The sequence below is a fragment of the Rhinatrema bivittatum genome, chromosome 6 (genome assembly GCF_901001135.1).
Source record: "Rhinatrema bivittatum chromosome 6, aRhiBiv1.1, whole genome shotgun sequence".
In the NCBI taxonomy this organism is placed as follows: domain Eukaryota; kingdom Metazoa; phylum Chordata; class Amphibia; order Gymnophiona; family Rhinatrematidae; genus Rhinatrema; species Rhinatrema bivittatum.
This window is the reverse complement of record NC_042620.1, coordinates 176,248,875-176,268,033: the sequence shown is the minus strand read 5'-3', so window position 1 is coordinate 176,268,033 and position 19,159 is coordinate 176,248,875. Positions and strand designations below refer to the sequence as shown.

Sequence of the window (19,159 nt, the reverse complement as noted above, 5' to 3'; positions counted from 1 at the left end):
CATCTCTCCCAATCCTCCCCCTCAAATTTCCAGCCCTCCCTCATACCCATCACTACTTCCATTTAAGACTGGCAAGAGGAAGAGGATAGTGACAGTGCAGTTCAGAGTCAAAGGGTTGCACTTTGGACCAAGTGACACTACAGTATCCCTCACAGTTCAATGCATGACAAGAAAAGACAAGAATATGGCTCAAGGCACCACTGTTCTCTTGCTTGTCTTGTTGGCTTAGTGGCAGTGGTGTGTAAGGGGGTGGGGGGGGGTGGGGGGGGGGGGGGGGGGGTGAAGAGAAAGAGGAGAGGCCGGAAGGGTCAAAGGGGGATGGGGTTGAGGGATGGGGGTTGGAGATTTCATAGGGTATTGCCTTGTGGGTGAGATAGTGGATAGGTTGGAGGGGTAGTGACAAGGAATAGGTTTGGGGTAATGAGAGAGAGGATAAATGCAAGTGTGAAAGTAGCCAGAGGATATAAAAGAGGGACTGATGGTGAGAGAGGGATCAACTGGAGGGTATTGAGAGAAGGCTGGAGGGGACGGTGTGGGGACTGAATGGTGAGAGGGGAATTAACTGAGGTGGGTGGGTAGGATAAAGATGGTTGGAAGGGGAAGGTGAAAGAAGGGGAATCAACAGCAGGGGAGAGTAAAAGAAGTGATGATCGATGCTGTGTATGTGTCAGGAAGATGGGATCAGTGCCAGAGGTATATGCATGCATTTGTGTCATGGAAGGTATGCAAGGTGGGGTAGAGCAAAACATTTCTTTTTTTCTTCAGTGTGGGTTTGTGTGGAGGTGTGTGGGAGTTATTTGTGTTGAATTTGACACGCCCCAACCAATAATTTTGAAAAGTTGTCTCCTATAATTATTTTAATGGTGTTCCACTTAGTAACATAATTATTTCATCACAATTTTATATTTTATGTGCATCATTTCTCCCTAACCCAATTCTCATTCACTTGAATCTTGATCTTGGAACTTGACAGATCTGTTTGTATTGTTGCTTTATCTTTCCCTAGCTTTTTAAGAGAGTATAAAATTCAACTTTCTTTTCCATCTGTACAAACTGATCAACACATTTTTACAAAAAGAAATTCAAGAAGAAAATTTAGTGAAAATCTATTGTACATGTACAGAAAGAGTAGACCCCAGTGGGGTTTTTTTTTCTCTTTGATTGAAAAATTGAAGCAATTTCTAAACTAGCCTGTGAAGTAGCACAACAGATAAAAGAAATTAACATTACTGGTGTGCTGACCTATGAACTCAGCATTCACTGTATTGTAGATAAGGGAATGTCCAAGGAATTCAATAAGTTTCCAAAATTCAGAGGCATCAAGCAAACAAAAAAATATCCAGACAGACACAAAGAGAGTCCTGCTGATTACTTACAGAACAGAACTGCATGAAGTAGATGAGAAAAAGTTTATCCAAAAGAGTATTTGTACAGTTTTCCTATGAAACAGCATACAATATTCTAGAATCCAGCATAACTTTGTGAATTACTTGGGCTATCTGCTTCTGAATCTAACCTGCTAAAAGTTCATTTCCTAGCCTATGGGGTTTCTTTTTCATTCTAGCTATTAGCAGATGAGTAACATAAGAAATTGTTCTTTCCATTATTCTTGTCTATCAAAGTTAATAGTCTGTAATCCCACTTATCACTCATATTCATCCCACTCAAGACAGTCCATTATTCTCAGCCCTTTAATGTCCTAAGCTGCCAGTCCACAAGATGCGGCTGCCACAGAGTGATGCTCATTCACTTTCCCTCAAGCTTTTCTTCATGGTATCAAATAATCTTCTGAAACCACTAGGTAATTATGGCCTTTGTGTTTCACTGAATAGCCAGTTCACGTCACAAGACTAGGAAATCAATTATTGTATTCAAACACTAACAGCATAGAAAAATAGATATGAATGGGGCTGAGGGAAAAGAAGAGAGAAAAAATGAGGACATGGGTCACAAGAACAAATTATTTAATTAAGGATTATAAGCTTTGCCATTTCCAGATATAACTGTAGCTTTGCACCCTTACCAAATATTTTTCCCTGTTTCAACCTGCTGGGAGAGTTTTGCCATTTTTGATCCTCCCCAAGTGTTGGCCCTTCCCAGTTGTTTTGGGATTGGTCAAGCTCCCTTTACAAACTGGGTTGAGCATGCTCAAATTGTGTTTGGCTGGAGTCTTGAATTTTTGGAAGTTTGGAGTTTTGCTGCTGGTGATACTAGAAGGCCCCTCGGCCTACAAGTTTGGGATAAATCCTATTTTAGTGCCCTCACAGACCAGCAGGCGTTTTTCCTGTTGGAGTGAAGCAAAGAGGAAAGATTTTTGTCTTACAGAGATTGGGTTTGTATTCCCTGACCTGCACTATCTAGAAGAAAGCCCCCTTCTTAGAAAAAGTAGGATTGTGACTGCTTGTCTATTTACCAGTCAAGTGGGCTGGCAGTGATCTGAAGAGAAAGAGAGTTGCTGTTAGAAGATATTTTGTTTTTTCCCTGTTCTGAGGGGAGGAATTGTTTTGGCTTTCACCCTCCTACCCCATCTTTTGAAGCACTATTTTTCTCTTTCTAACCACTGAGGAAAGGACACTGATTGAAGCTGGGAGACGGATAAGGAGACAAGAATACTGGGAGTCAATATTCTTTTGTTCATGATGATGATTGCATGGGTATTGCTTCTGAAGTTGCAGTAAGCCTTTTTCTTTTGAACATCACTCCCAGTCTACTGCGTGGTTTTTGTTACCTCCCACTTGAGAACTGTTTAGAAGGAGACAACCCAAGTGAGTACCCTTGTGGACATTGAGAGTGAGGCGTGAGGGACTGTGTGAGCCACTCGTGGGCCCAGGAGGTTTAGATCCTCCTCCTTGACATTGGAACTCCAGCACCTAAAGTCAGAAGTCTGTATGTATGAGCAAAAGGTGCTGAGAAAGGCCCTGGGCATTGCTGTGTCCTCTGAATTAGGGACTCTTTAACCAAGAAGGGGGAGGGGGGTATATAAATTCATGAAAATATGGCAGCAATATATTACAAAATACTGTGTAATAAGGTCAACAGGTCAGGAGGAAAGGGGATCATATTCTGGTTTAATAATTTCAATCTGGGATGTAAAGAGTATCTACAATGGAGTGACTAGATTAGATTATAAAAAACTAGGCCCATAAGTTTTTATGAAGGTATCGGGCCTCTTCTAGACTAAAAATTACATAATTCAAAGAGAGTTAACAAAATGACAAACATAAAACAGAACTGTCTCAGTAATCTCACCCATAACTAAAGCTCAAATAAGTGTTATGGTTGAAGCGCTTTGTGCTCCTTACCTGTGTGTCTGCTGCTCTCCGGGGACAGCTTATTCTTGGTATCTGTAATATCCTTATGAGAAGCCAGAAAAAGCACCACTTCCCCTTTCTCATTCTTAATTGGAACGATGTCCAGGAGACACCAGAAGGAAGCTCCTGTGAAAAAAGATATTTTCAGTTGAAAAAGCCATAGAACTGGAAAATCACATATTTATACAGCTAAAGCACAGATCAAATCTGTTTGAAAATAGGGTTCTGTATCTGTTAACAAACTAAGGCCTGGATTTTCTAACATCGCACAGCTTTGTGAATTCCGTGGTAACGGTGGGGGGGGGGGGGCAAAGCGGGGGGGCGGGCCTGCGAAACCCGGCAGCGATCGCACCACTGCGGTGTTATCGTTGCCGGCTTTCGCACCCAATAGCACCACCGTGAAAGGTGGTGCTATTGGGTGCGCTACTGGCAGCGATAACGGGTCTTATCTTATCACAGCCAGCAAAGTTACCGCCGCGTCTGCCCCGACTCCTCCTCTTCTGGTCCCGACTCCGCCCCTATCAAGTTATTGCATGCGAAAAGGGACTTTTCACGTGCAATGCGGATAGAAAATTACCCCCTAAAAGCCAAAGACAGAGCCACTGTTAAGCTATTAGTAGTAGATTTATAGATTTCAAATCTCATAGTAGCTCAAACATTGGAATTTAACTTGTTTAGTCACTTTCAAATCACAAAAAAAGCAGACAATGCTCTCGTTGCAGTGGGAAGCAGAAGACATACTGACATCACGGCTTTGCTGCTGCTGGACAAAACGGATGCTCCCAGCAGCAGTACAAAGCTCTCTTCAAGTAAAGCTAGCTCTTAATTAGGCCTACAACTGATTGTCAAAGTGGGTGCTTTAATGTGCAGAGATTATATGACACTGGGATTCTGTGAGGTGTTGCTATGATCTGAAAAAAACGTACACGCTTAGAGGTTAAAATACTAAACTGTGCTAAATGGCAACTTGTGCAACGTAAGTGGGGCTTAAATGTTCAGTTTTTCTTTTTTATACACGAAGTGGACTTTGCAAACTTTTTTGGCTTTCCATGCGGTACACATTTGCACTTACGAAATTTTATGCAAAATCTGAGTTAATGAGCTGCTGGGATGTAAATTCATATAAAATAGTTCATAAACTATGTTTACAATGCTAAAATATGTGCAAAAAGGCCTTCATACGCCAGCTTTTGCAAAAAAAGAAAACTGCACCTTATTTGCATACAAGTTCTGGTAGAAAACTTACACATAGAAAATTGAAATTTCTGTGTGAAAAACTGGCACACTTTAATATATCGGCCCCTTAGAAGTCATAGAGAAGGTCTATAAATACCTAAATGAATCAGAAATATGGTTTGTTCATCTTACAAAGACAGTATGAAGTAGCTAGGAATGCTTAACTTGGAGAAAAGGAGATGAAAAAGAGATATATTAGGCACCATAAATACTATTCTTGTGCTTCAAAGGACAATACTTTTTTATTTATTCATGCACTAGATTTGTCTCAGTCTGGATTGAGGGTGGGGTTTAGCACAAAGACTCTTTTGCTTGCCCGGATTGATGATATGAGACTGCTGGGTTGTTGGTTCTCCTCAATCTCTCAGCAGCCTTTGAATTGGTGGCTCAAGGATTGTTGTTGAAGTATTTGGGATTGGGATTGGGCTGGAGGTGTTGACCGGAAAATGGCTCGGGTCTATTTTATCAGAGAGGTCACCGGTGTTGTTATGGGGAACCTCTTCCTCAAGTTCTCGGCTTTTAGTGGGAATTCCACGAGGCTCCACTGCTGTCACCTATTTTGTTTAATGTCAACCTTTGCCCCCGGTCTCCATTATTAGGGTCTTGGAGGTGAGGGCGTACATTTATGCAGATTACATTCCAGATCTTGACCCCCTGAAAGGCAGTCTTAGGAGTAGACTTTGGAGCTTTTTGGAAGATACATGGGGTTTTTCATGCCACTACGTTAGCCCTGTGGAGTGGTACTCCTACCTAACACATTGACACTAACCTGAAATCACCAAAGGGGAGGGTCTATTGAGACCCAGGACATACTGAGGGCACTCAGTCCAGCTGAAGCCACATTCTGCATCATGGTGAAGAGCAGTTTTTGACATCCTGTTACAGCTGGCTTCCAGTTAAGCTGCGTATACATTTTAAGCTGTTAATTCTGGCTTTCAAGGTTTCGAAAATGGTGGACCCCTCTTATCTGGCCTGCAACAAGTTGAGATGGTATAACTCAGCAAGACTCTTGTGTTCAATGCAAGAGAAACAGTTGATCATCCCTTCTAGTCAGAGCCACCTCCAGGGAAAATGGTGCTCTAGGTGAAAATTGTGAATGGTGCCACCACCCCACCCCCCTCCCAGATATTGTCTTTCTCTTCTCCCCTTCCCTCTCATCATTCTCTCTCCTCTACATCTCCCCTCTAGGCATTATCCTCTCTTCTCCTGCCATCCATTCTCTCATCTCCCTTCCTCCATGCAATCGTGTTCTTCCCCTCCCTCCAGACATTTTCCCTCCTTCCTCCTTCTATCCATTTTCCCCTCTTTCCCTCTATCAACATTCACTCATTCTTCTCCCTTTCCCTCCAGGCATTCTCTCCCTTTCTCTCTCCTTCCAAGCATTCTCTCTCTCCTTTCCCCACTTCTCTTCCCTCCTTCCAGGCACTCCCCCTCCATCCTGCCTCCCCCACTATTCCTTATTCGTGGCTGGCTCTTCTCCTGTCCTGGATCCAGGATTCCTCTTATTTTTTCCAGGTCAGTTTCACATTGTATTAAAAGAAAGAACTTATTTTCTTACTGAATGTTTTATAGTGTTTAAAATATCAAAATGTCTTAAGATATATGCATTGTTTTTATTTTAAGAAATAATATTGTCCATGCAGCACTGCTCAGAAAAAGTTACCTAAAAAATTTGTCTGGCTAAATACAGTCCTAAAATTATCTGGGCAACCTTAGACCAGATATTTAGCAGATGAGGCATTGGGCTGAATATACAGATAAAGTTACCCAAACAAAATTGTCTGAGTAATTTTACCCATACATGGGCAGTTTGTATATTTATTTACTTATCTACTTATTTATTTAAAATCACTTTTTGCTTGTGCCCTCCATGGTTCGGGGGTACACAATGGATAAAACATACATATTAACATTAAACAAACAAAATGCCGATGAACCATAGTAGAACTGGCTGATAAGCATGACAATTATGTGTGAAAAGCCTGAGTGAATAGATAAGTCTTTAAAGCTCTCTTAAATTCCTTAGGATGTGCCATAGAGGGAAATTCAGAAGAATGAAAAGATGGATCGGTAAAAATGGACTTTTATTGGAACTTGCCCGACTCTGGCCGAGTTTCGCTCTGCCGAGCTGCCTCAGGGGCTGTGGCACATAAATATAAACAATTAAAAATGCACACAAACATAAATATTTGTATAAACATATGACATGATATAAAACATATTCAAAAAAAAATATATTAAACGAATACATTAAATAGTAAAAACACTTCAACACGGAGACAGTGCTTGTTTTGTGTGCATAAGATAATGATGTTACATAAAAAATTACGTGTTTGAAAGTACAGATACTGTGGCTGAAACATCAATTAAAAGTGGAAACAAATCTTACAAAAAACATGGTCTATAGTGATTGTTGCATTGCCCAATGCACTTCACCAAACAGCATATGGCTGATACATGCAAAATTTGTAACAAACAATAAAATATTATTAATTGAAATATATTATTGAGGAGGTCAAAGTGTCTAATTATTAAGAAATGAAAAAATATAAATGATATGTAAAGATAGCAACCTAAATTTTGTACCTTGTTGAGCCAGAAACTTGGCTCTATATACTTTTGCTGATTTCCTAGGATGAAGGAGTATGAGTGAACACACCGAATCCGGGCTTGTCACTTGTGATTCATCAATCACTTGTGTGAGCAGTATTGATACAATTCTTATGGAACAAAAAATTCTCAATTATCTTAGTTATCAAGAAGGTATAAATAAAAATAAACACATGCATTAGTCAGACTACAAATCTGAATGACTTCATTCTGAAATTGATACTGAAATCTTGTATCATTATTATCAAGCTGCTATGTGTCTTTCAACTGATCACAAATTGATAGGGAGTTAACGGTAAAAAAGATGTCGAAAAATAAATAAATGGTGAACCTTACTGCATGTGAATGCAAACCATAATTTTTAATTTTTAATTTTTACAGTGTGTTAAATCTTGATCCGGTAGGTACCAGGAACAAATCAAAAATGAAATTAAAAGCAATACAATAATAAACTTCGCTACAAAATGAACAAATGGATAAAAGCAGCTTCGATGCAATAGTGCTCCCTAGAAAGCTAAAATACACTTCGATACAATGCCAACAATACTTCTTATCAACAGTATATAGAAAATTTAAATTTAAAACGAGTGATATGCGGGAAGACGTGTGCCAAAGCAATGTAATAATAAAAAAATGATGCGCTGAACAATAATTAAATTCCTAATATATAAAGTGCATAAGTGGATAAAAGCAGCTTCGATACAAAGGTGCTCCCTAAAAAGCTAAAATACACTTCGATACAATGCCAACAATACTTCTTATCAACAGTATATAGAAAATTTAAATTTAAAACGAGTGATATGCGGGAAGACGTGTGCCAAAGCAATGTAATAATAAAAATGATGCGCTGAACAATAATTAAATTCCTAATATATAAAAATGCATAAGTCAAACAGCATATTGTGGCTGTCCGCAAATATGCATCCATCGGAAGCTGTGTCACAATGAATACCCAACAAAAATGATGGAATCACTAATTGTGGATAATATCCAAGCGCAAGAAACTATGTCATATTAAGTATGCACTTAAGCAGACTAAAATATATAAGAGTGAAATCACTAACTATTAAAACTAACTAATATTTTACCTTTGTTGAACTTGCACCGGTCACATACTGCTCTGACAAACGCTGCAAGAACCAGTTAGTACCTGTATTGGACCTTTATTTTTCCCGCTTCTCACTCGAAATCACGCGAGAATAGACACATGTGTGGACAGATTGGCTCATAGGGAATGAGAGACATGAATAAACCCCTCATAACGACTCTGGTGTGTAAAAAAAGTGAATTAATCAATACTGATCTAATCTGTGCAGTGATGCAAAAATGGTGACAAGAGGAGAAAATGTAATAAACAAATGTCTGCGGTTGACTCATATTCCTTCATTTGTGCAACTGCTGGAAAACGGATGTACGGTCAAGAGGTTTAAAATACTGCATCTTTAAAAAAGGTAAATTAGTGTGAACATGTATAAAATCAAACATTCTTAAAAGATGCATCATTATTTGGAAAATCAAGTAAAAAATATGAATTAAAATTTAAAGGGAGGATGAGGGGGGGGGGGGGAAAGAAAAGGAAAGGGGGTGGGGAAGAGGGAAGGGAAATGGGAAGGGAGAGGGGGGGGGGGGGAGGAAGGAGGGGGGGAAAGGGGTAAGAAGGGCAAAGGGAGGGGGAAACAGAAGGGGAAGCACAACAAAAAATGCATGTGGACCTGAATATAATATTCCAAAATTAGAAAACCAAAAAATCAACAAAAACATATAGATAGATTATATATGCCATATATATGCCATATATAGATATATATGCCATATATATATGCCATATATATGCCATATATATGCCATAGATAGATTATATATGCCATATATATGCCATAGATAGATTATATATGCCATATATATGCCATATATATGCTCCAGCAGCATCGGCGATTCTTCAGCGAAACGGCATCCGGAGCGAGGGAGGGCCTGCGCGGTCGGCGCCACAGACCCATCGGGGTAAGGCCATTAAACCTCTCCCTTGCCCCCGCTGGGTCCGAGGCCGACAACGAGGCCGATCGCTCCGTCCTGCCGTCGCCCTGACCGGAAACAAGGCTCGCCTGCCGCCCCCCCGACCAGAAGGAAGGCCCGCCTCAACAAACCTACCTGCAGCCAATCCGAAAGGGCACAGAGGCCCTTTAAATTCCCAGCGGATCCGGCGCCGCGCGCCGTGCGTCGCGCGCCAAAGGGGCGCGACAAAGGGGCCTGCCCCTTTGTGAGCCCCTTCGTGCAGCCCCCTTCGGGCTGCCCCAAGAGTCCACCCTAACTCCACACCACCGCTACCCCTCAACGCACCGACTCCATCACTGCCGCAAAAGACCACAAAAAAGAAGACCTACGAACTCCGAACCTCTCTACATGCTCAAAAAGACCCGGCAGCAGAACCCTGCACCCAAAACTTCCTAAAAAACTTCCAAGACCAAGAGACTACATGACCTCCTACCTGCGTCGGAGGCCAGATAACTGCGTGTATAAACCATTTCCTGCCAGACCCCTACCATCTATCTGGTAAGCTCACTGGAACCTCTCACTATATGTTATGCCACCACACCCATAGCCTATAATAGGCCACTGGACTATATTGCGCTGCATAGCCTGTCCCCACTACATTGAACCATACCGTACTAATATGTCTGAATTAGTTGTACCATTTTATTTACAATGTATGTTACACCACATATTACACTATCATATCACACTGTATCATTACACTATGTATCACTAAATATATAGCCCTGCTCCTAGTCACTCCCCTGAAACCTACGCCATACTGTCTATCACACCTGCCCCAATCAAACTACTCTATACTCTATCTCCCCCCCCTAACCTCTCGACCGACCTCTACCCATCCATCTACCTACCCCCCACCTGTCCCCTCCCAAAATGTGCTTCCCCACCATCCCAATCATACACCACCCCCACCAGCGGACCCTCCGCCCAGCACACCCTCACTCCTCTACCCAGCACAAATCCCTTGTACCCATCATGATCTCCCCCCTAACACAGCTGCTAGGCCTAGTAACACTGACCATCTCCCTATTCAACGCTCAGTCCATCCTAAAGAAAGCCCCCATACTTCAAGACTTACTCACTGACTCCAACCCAGATATCTGTGCTATCACAGAATCCTGGCTAAAGAACTCAGACCATGTTTTTATCAACCAACTCCCAACACAGGCATACGACATTTTCTCCATCCCTAGGCCCAAAAAAAGAGGAGGCGGCATACTCCTTGCAACCAAGAAAGTCCTTAACCTCAAGCTACAGACCAGCTCCCCCCCCCCCAAAACTTGAAATTGGCCTTTTTAAATCTAAATTCTTGCAAATCTGCCTCATCTACGCCCCCCCTGGCACACTTGAACAGGACCCATCACCACTCATTGAATACATCTCCGACAACATAAAGTCAGACACACCCGCAGTGATACTCGGAGACTTCAATCTCCACGTAGACACCCACCCCAACACACCTGCTTGTGAAACTCTACTTCTTACCCTCAAAGCTCTGGGCTTCAGACAGCTAATCTCTGAACCCACACACAAAGCTGGCCACACCCTCGACCTCCTCTTTGTAAACACATGCATTACAGTACCCCAAACACCCACCACCACCCCTGTCCCATGGTCAGACCATTTTCTCATCAATGCCCACCTCACCATCAATACTGATACACCAATCGCAAGCTCACTTAAAAAAACAATTTCCCTCCGTAAACAATGCTCCTCGGAGGAACTCTCCCTAGCATTCAGCGAAGTAAGTGAAAACCTCGACTTAACAAACCCAGACACTGCCCTTCTATCTTGGAATAAGTCCATTTCCAACATAGCCAATGATCTTTGCCCCATAATCCATAAAACTATAACGCCCACACGTACCGAGAGAAAGCCATGGTATACCGATGAACTTAGAAAACTAAAACAAGACCTCAGAACCAAAGAACGTACCTGGCGTAAACAGCCTACACCCACACACAAAATGTCCTACAAACACACATTGCATTCTTACCGACAAGCAACCATCCACGCCAAACGCGACTTCTACGCAGCAAAAATCCACAGTTATAAATTCAATCCAAACGCCTTATTTTGCCTTGTTACGGAACTCACAAAGTCCCCCTTTCCATCCTCACAAGAAACAAACAGCATAGAGAAATGTGAGAATCTAGCCGACTACTTTCAAAATAAAATCTCCAAAATTCTAACACGCCTACCCCCTAACCCCGTACCCACAGACCCACTACCAATCGACAACAACACTAACCTCAACTCCCTTGACACTACCTCCGTAATGGAAGTGGAATCCATACTAAAAAAGATGCGACCATCCACTCATAGCGCAGACATCATCCCATCAAAAATCCTACTCTCCATTCCCTCCGCCATTGCAAGACCTATAGCAGATATCGTAAACTGCTCCATCACTTCCGGGAAAGTCCCCGACCCACTTAAACTCGCCATCGTGAAGCCACTTCTAAAGAAACCCACCCTTGACCACAATGACCCTGCAAATTACAGACCCATTTCCAATCTGCCCTTCTTATCTAAAATCATGGAGAAAGTGGTTAACACCCAACTCTCCGATTTCCTAGAAGAAAACAATATCCTACACCCCACCCAATATGGTTTTCGTAAAGACCGCAGCACCGAAAAACTCCTACTCGCACTAACGGATACCGTTCTCAAAGGCATGGACCACGGACAATCATATATACTCGCCCTCCTCGATATCTCAGCCGCGTTCGATACCGTAAATCATCAAATCCTCTTATCACGATTAGCAGAGATAGGCATCTCAAACACAGCCTTATCCTGGTTCTCCTCATACCTAGAACATCGCAAATACTTAGTCAAGCTCGACGACTTTGAATCCACACACATTCCCCTCACACAAGGGGTACCCCAAGGCTCCTCTCTATCCTCCACCCTCTTCAATATATACTTACTCCCCCTCTGCCACCTCCTCTCTAAACTAGGACTAAAATTCTTTCTGTACGCTGACGACGTACAAATACTTATTCCAATTCAAAAATCCATCAGCGAAACCCTTCAATACTGGGAAACATGCTTGACATCCATTAACTCTCTCCTCTCCAATCTCCATCTAGCACTTAACACATCGAAAACAGAAATCCTCATCCTAGCTAACCAACCCCTCAACTCAATCCACCAAATGACCCTCGACGCCTCACAATATCACACACTACCGCCCTGTGTCAGAGATTTAGGAGTAAGCCTAGACAATCAACTCTGCTTCAAATCCCACATTAAATCACTCCTAAAAGGAGGCTTCTACAAACTACAAATCCTCAAAAAACTTAAGCCCCTTCTCCACGCCCATGACTTCCGCACAGTTATGCAAACCACCATACTTACCAAACTCGACTATTGCAACTCCCTCCTCTTAGGACTCCCCGCCTCTACCATTAAACCACTCCAAATTCTCCAAAATGCCATGGCAAGAATCTTAACAAACACCAGAAAAACTGACCACATCACTCCCATACTCCAAGACCTCCATTGGCTCCCCATCACCTTCCGTTCCCAATATAAAACACTTACCATCCTCCACAACACACTACACAACAACAATTCACCCTGGCTTGAAGACATGCCACAATTCCGTCAATCTAACCGCCCCACCAGAAACTCCCTTGCTGGCACTCTCCAAACTCCCTCACTTAAAATTGGACACCTCACCGCCACTAGGGATAGAGCCTTCTCCATTGCGGGCCCTACCCTCTGGAATTCCCTACCCGTCACACTCCGCTCAGAACCATCCCTGAGCCATTTCAAAAAAGGAATCAAGACCTGGCTCTTTAAACAAGCATACCCTAATTCCACCCAATCCTAGCCGATGTTTACCCATTTTTCACCTTAATCCCAACCTAGCCTATACCCTTACCTGATACTTTTCAACCACCCCAGATCTTCCCCCCCCCCCACACCCCCCTCCCCTGCAACCTTCCCCCCCCCCACACCCCCCCCCCTCTGTAACCGTCACTGTGTATCAAGTGCACAAGCCCCGCGCTACTGCAATCAAGTTCCACATGCTAAATATGTCAAGTGCACATGCCATGTAACATTGTATATTAGTTCATTTGCATATATAACCCTAACCGAATGCAAATAGTTGTATCGCTGCTTGTTAAATATCCTCTCTTTTACTTATGTACTCACCCAGTTACCCCCTCCCCTGTTCATTGTAATTTCCTTTCCTTCTCAGTTTTTTGTAAACCGACATGATGTGTCCTACGAATGCCGGTATAAAAAAGTTATTAAATAAATAAATAAATAAATATATTGATTGCAAGAGAGGATTATGATCCATGTAAAATAAAGGTCTATAGGTATACACTGAGATCTGTTTCACCATTGAGACCCATGGGAGAAAGGGTCTTAAAATCAAAAATAAATTGTTGTTCTAATCTTAGTAACAAATTGTCAAAGTCACCCCCCCTCCAATTCCTTAGCGGCTGTTTGATGACACAGAATCTGAAGTCTGTGAAACTGTGGCCCATCTCTATCGCATGTGCGACCAATGGTTTACCCTCGCATTTTCTATTGATAGCACTCTTATGCTCTATGATTCTACTGCTGAACTGTCTTCTAGTTTTCCCTACGTATATTTTCTCACATGGACACTTTGCTATATAAATCACACCTACGCTTTTGCAATTAGTACGATTGCCGAGCTTGAAAATTCTACCAGTGTTAGGAATGAGTATAGATCGTGTTTTAAGATTAACTGGACATACGCTGCACTTCCCACAGGGTCCATGTCCTGTCTGATCGTTGCTAATGTTTTTAATGGATGGTAAAGCTGAAGGAGAAATGTATTCTTTTATGTTTTTATCGCGTTTATTCGCAATCATGACTTCTTTTCCTTTAAATTGTGGGAGAGACTGTACAATGTACCAATGTTTCTTAATGATTTTAATAATGTCATGTGAGAGTCCTGTGAAGGTAAGGGGGCAAATAATCTTCTCATTCTTAGTAACTTTCTTTTTTGGTTGCAACAAACCAGAGCGTTCCTGTGTTGCAGCCCTTGTCAAGCAACTTTCCACACAAGTTTTCGGATAACCCCTTTCTCTGAATCTATTCTTCATTTCAAAAGACCTAATCTTGAATGTCTTGTCATCAGTGCACAATCTTCTAAGGCGGAGGAATTGGCTGTAAGGCAAATTGCGTATTAGGGATTTATTATGACAGCTGTCATATGCGAGGAGTTTATTCATATCTGTGGGCTTACGGTATATGTCCGTCATGAACCCTGTTGGAGTATTCATAATTAGAATATCTAGAAACGCGATTTTCTGCCTATTGAAATCCATCTTAAATTTAAGATTGCTATCCAACCTATTAATCCAATTCTTGAATTCCAACAGAGACTCCTCACTACCTTTCCATACAAGGAACACGTCGTCGATATACCGTTTCCACAGTAGGATGTTTCCACTGTATTTGCAATTGGTGAGATATAGTTCCTCAAATTTGGCTACATAAAGATTTGCTATTGATGGGGCCATGGCTGACCCCATCGCCACCCCTTTAATTTGAACATAAAATTTCTTGTCAAAAGTGAAAAAGTTTTTTGTAAGTGCTATTGTTGCTAATTCTAAAATTAGCTGAGTCGGTATCCTATTCTGTGTGTCTCTTCCATAAATTGTTTCTTCAATGATATTTATAGCCTTGTCTTGAGGGATGTTGGTGTAAAGTGAGTCTACATCCATAGTTGCCAAAAAAGTATCTGTACTATCTACTGTCAAGTCCATGAGGATGTTAATCATATGAGTGGAATCTCTTACGTATGATGGTATCTTTGGTACAAAGGGGCTCAGGAATTTGTCTACAAAAATAGAGATTGGTTCTAGAAGTGAGCCATTCGCAGAAATGATGGGTCTGCCAGGTGGATCCAAAATAGATTTATGAATCTTAGGTAGGATGTAAATGATAGGAATGACTGGGTGAACGACTCTGAGAAAAGAAGTTTCTTTCTTAGTCAAATATTTCTCAGCTATGGATAAGATATTCTCTATATCTCCTTTTACGATGCTTGTAGGATCATTAGGCAATTTTTTGTAAAAATTTGTGTCAGCAAGTTGTCTGTTTATTTCAGATATGTACTTCTTTCTATCCATAACTACAACAGCTCCACCTTTGTCTGCTGGTTTTATGACTATAGTGGTATCTTGACCTAAAGAACTCAAAGCCTTTCTCTCGCCTTGTGTAACATTATGTTTATATTTGAAATTCTTTTCTTTCTCTGCAATTTCTTTTAATACAAGGGTCTCAAATGTATGTAAAATAGGATTGGTTGGACCACCTGGCATCCATCTGCTGTTAGGTCTCACTATGGAATTGTCTGTCATGATTGGTTTGGTAGAAAATATCTCCATGATTTTTAATCTCCTTGTGAATTTAAAAAAATCAATCCTTGTATTGAAAGCATTATAATTCCCTGTAGGCACAAAGGATAATCCTTTGTTCAGGACTGCTAACTCATCTTGATTTAATACTCTATTGGAGATATTGACTACTGAGTTATAAATCTTTAATGTTGGTATTTCTGATTCTGATTGTAGAATGATCTGCCCCTGCCCCTCCCTCTCCCTCTCCCCCTCCCTCTCTCTGGAGGTGTCTCCCAGTTTTTGTCTGGAGCCGTTATTTTGTTGTCTTTCTTCCATACCTTGCCAAGCTGAAAAACCTGATACACAGGTTTGGGTGGAATTGGATCCTGTGCTGTGCTAAACAGTGATGCCGATGGGTCAATATAATCTCCATTTTCACTACGTATTCTTTTTGCCCCCCTATCTAAGTTTGGGCTGACCGGAACGGGATCATCTGTATCTTGTGGTTGTCTATATCTGTTAATGTTGGACTTTTGTAGGGGAACGTCATTCTTGGGTCTGTAATTATATTTATAATTTTTGTTTTGTCTATGCCAAGAGTATATGCTATTGTTCTTATAATCGTTCTCGTCCCTTTTAAATTTTTCATACTTGTCATTTTTTAATTCCTTGATAAATTTGTCTAAATTAGTCTTATAGTCCTGAAAGATAACATTAAAGCACAGGTCTTTTTCTTTTAGGTATTGTAATTGTTCATCTAATTCAGCTTGGAGTTTCTCTTCTCTTTTCTTTGCCGTTTTTATAATGAGGATCATTAAGTCCAGGGAGCACTTGTTAAGTATGGCCTCCCAATTGTTCATGAAGCTCGAGTCTTCCTGGTACATACTCGGGGGCTTGTTGATTCTTAGACCTCTTGGGATTCTCTTGTACCTACAGTAATCAAGCAGGGTGGAGGCGTGTAGCCCACTTCTGACCACACCTTTATTTAAATTGATTGCCTCCTCCCATCTCTGTAGGAAATCATCGAAGACTTCATTGTCTTTAAAAAAAGGTTCTGGAGGGAGCATCTCATTAATGGTGCCATCATCGTAACTAAGTATGTCCTTCCAAGGTGAGAAGGACATATCCGGTAAAAGGGATGGTCCAAGGAAGCAAACCGGTAACCGATCCAATGTGGCGAACAACAGAAGAATGAAAAGATGGATCGGTAAAAATGGACTTTTATTGGAACTTGCCCGACTCTGGCCGAGTTTCGCTCTGCCGAGCTGCCTCAGGGGCTGTGGCACATAAATATAAACAATTAAAAATGCACACAAACATAAATATTTGTATAAACATATGACATGATATAAAACATATTCAAAAAAATATATATTAAACGAATACATTAAATAGTAAAAACACTTCAACACGGAGACAGTGCTTGTTTTGTGTGCATAAGATAATGATGTTACATAAAAAATTACGTGTTTGAAAGTACAGATACTGTGGCTGAAACATCAATTAAAAGTGGAAACAAATCTTACAAAAAACATGGTCTATAGTGATTGTTGCATTGCCCAATGCACTTCACCAAACAGCATATGGCTGATACATGCAAAATTTGTAACAAACAATAAAATATTATTAATTGAAATATATTATTGAGGAGGTCAAAGTGTCTAATTATTAAGAAATGAAAAAATATAAATGATATGTAAAGATAGCAACCTAAATTTTGTACCTTGTTGAGCCAGAAACTTGGCTCTATATACTTTTGCTGATTTCCTAGGATGAAGGAGTATGAGTGAACACACCGAATCCGGGCTTGTCACTTGTGATTCATCAATCACTTGTGTGAGCAGTATTGATACAATTCTTATGGAACAAAAAATTCTCAATTATCTTAGTTATCAAGAAGGTATAAATAAAAATAAACACATGCATTAGTCAGACTACAAATCTGAATGACTTCATTCTGAAATTGATACTGAAATCTTGTATCATTATTATCAAGCTGCTATGTGTCTTTCAACTGATCACAAATTGATAGGGAGTTAACGGTAAAAAAGATGTCGAAAAATAAATAAATGGTGAACCTTACTGCATGTGAATGCAAACCATAATTTTTAATTTTTAATTTTTACAGTGTGTTAAATCTTGATCCGGTAGGTACCAGGAACAAATCAAAAATGAAATTAAAAGCAATACAATAATAAACTTCGCTACAAAATGAACAAATGGATAAAAGCAGCTTCGATGCAATAGTGCTCCCTAGAAAGCTAAAATACACTTCGATACAATGCCAACAATACTTCTTATCAACAGTATATAGAAAATTTAAATTTAAAACGAGTGATATGCGGGAAGACGTGTGCCAAAGCAATGTAATAATAAAAAAATGATGCGCTGAACAATAATTAAATTCCTAATATATAAAGTGCATAAGTGGATAAAAGCAGCTTCGATACAAAGGTGCTCCCTAAAAAGCTAAAATACACTTCGATACAATGCCAACAATACTTCTTATCAACAGTATATATTCTTCTGTTGTTCGCCACATTGGATCGGTTACCGGTTTGCTTCCATAGAGGGAAATTCTACAGGTACAGAATTCCAAATGGTTGGTCCTGCAATAGAGAAGGCTCTTTTTCACATGTAAATGAGATCCTTGTGTATTTAGCAGCTGGTATGTCAAGAAGGTATTTGTTTGAGGAATGGAGATTTCTAGTTGGTGTACAAAAAATATAAGTATCCACTCATCCATGGGCTAGTAACTTTATGTAATAAATTATGAACTATTGTTAGGATTTTGTATGTTGACTATTGACCTCTGTGAAATTGTATATATACGCACATCAACAGAGCAACCCAAAAACCTTTGCAGGCATTGTACAATTATCCCCTATCTTGCTGCGCAACAAGCATATCTAGAGTCACAGGTGAAAGCAAGGTATAATAATGTACCGCATAGTACCTGCTGGTGGTCAGTCTCACAACAATTTGGGAGACACTACTCTGCTATCATGGCCCAGCCGTCACTTTAAACACGACTGCTTATTCCTCTTTGGTGCTGGCGCCTCTTCTCTTTGTTCTGCACCCACACAGTTCAAACAGCTCAGCAGTGAACCACGTAGCTACTAATCATTCGTTTCTGTTTTATTGATTTTATGTATGGCTTTCTGTTGATACTTGATTTTAAGGATGCATTTTTTGTGAACCACCATGATCCATGGGAGTGTGCGGTAAAGAAAACAATAAAACAAATAAATAAAGAGGAGTGGTAAGGAGGAATGTCCAAACCCGCCTTCTTAAGAGTGCAGGGCCACATAGGCTAGCGCCGATTTCAATGCTGCCGACCTGAGAGCACCTGCACCTTTGAGGCAGTGGACTCTGCAGCTGGCATTGGCCAGAGCTGCCTCTCCTGCACCAGGTCCACATTCAGCCAGCAATAGGGATGTGAATCGTTTTTGAACGATTAAAATTATCGTCAGATAATTTTAAAATCATCCTAAATCGTTAGAGTGCACGATACAATACAAATGCCCCCGATTTATCGTCAGGGGCATTTGTATTGTATCGTTAAATAGGGCACGGGAATTATTTGGGGGAGGACGGGAAAACCGGCACACC

General features: G+C 40.9%; 1 protein-coding gene across 1 annotated transcript in view; it reads right to left on the bottom strand.

Moving 5' to 3' along the window:
- Positions 1-19,159, bottom strand: part of LOC115093843 (potassium voltage-gated channel subfamily H member 8-like) — a 783,142-nt gene that overhangs the window by 579,147 nt on the left and 184,836 nt on the right. The window contains exon 2 of the mRNA XM_029606179.1: positions 3,303-3,437. Coding sequence (XP_029462039.1) covers positions 3,303-3,437 — 135 coding nt within the window. The remainder of the gene's footprint in view (positions 1-3,302; positions 3,438-19,159) is intronic.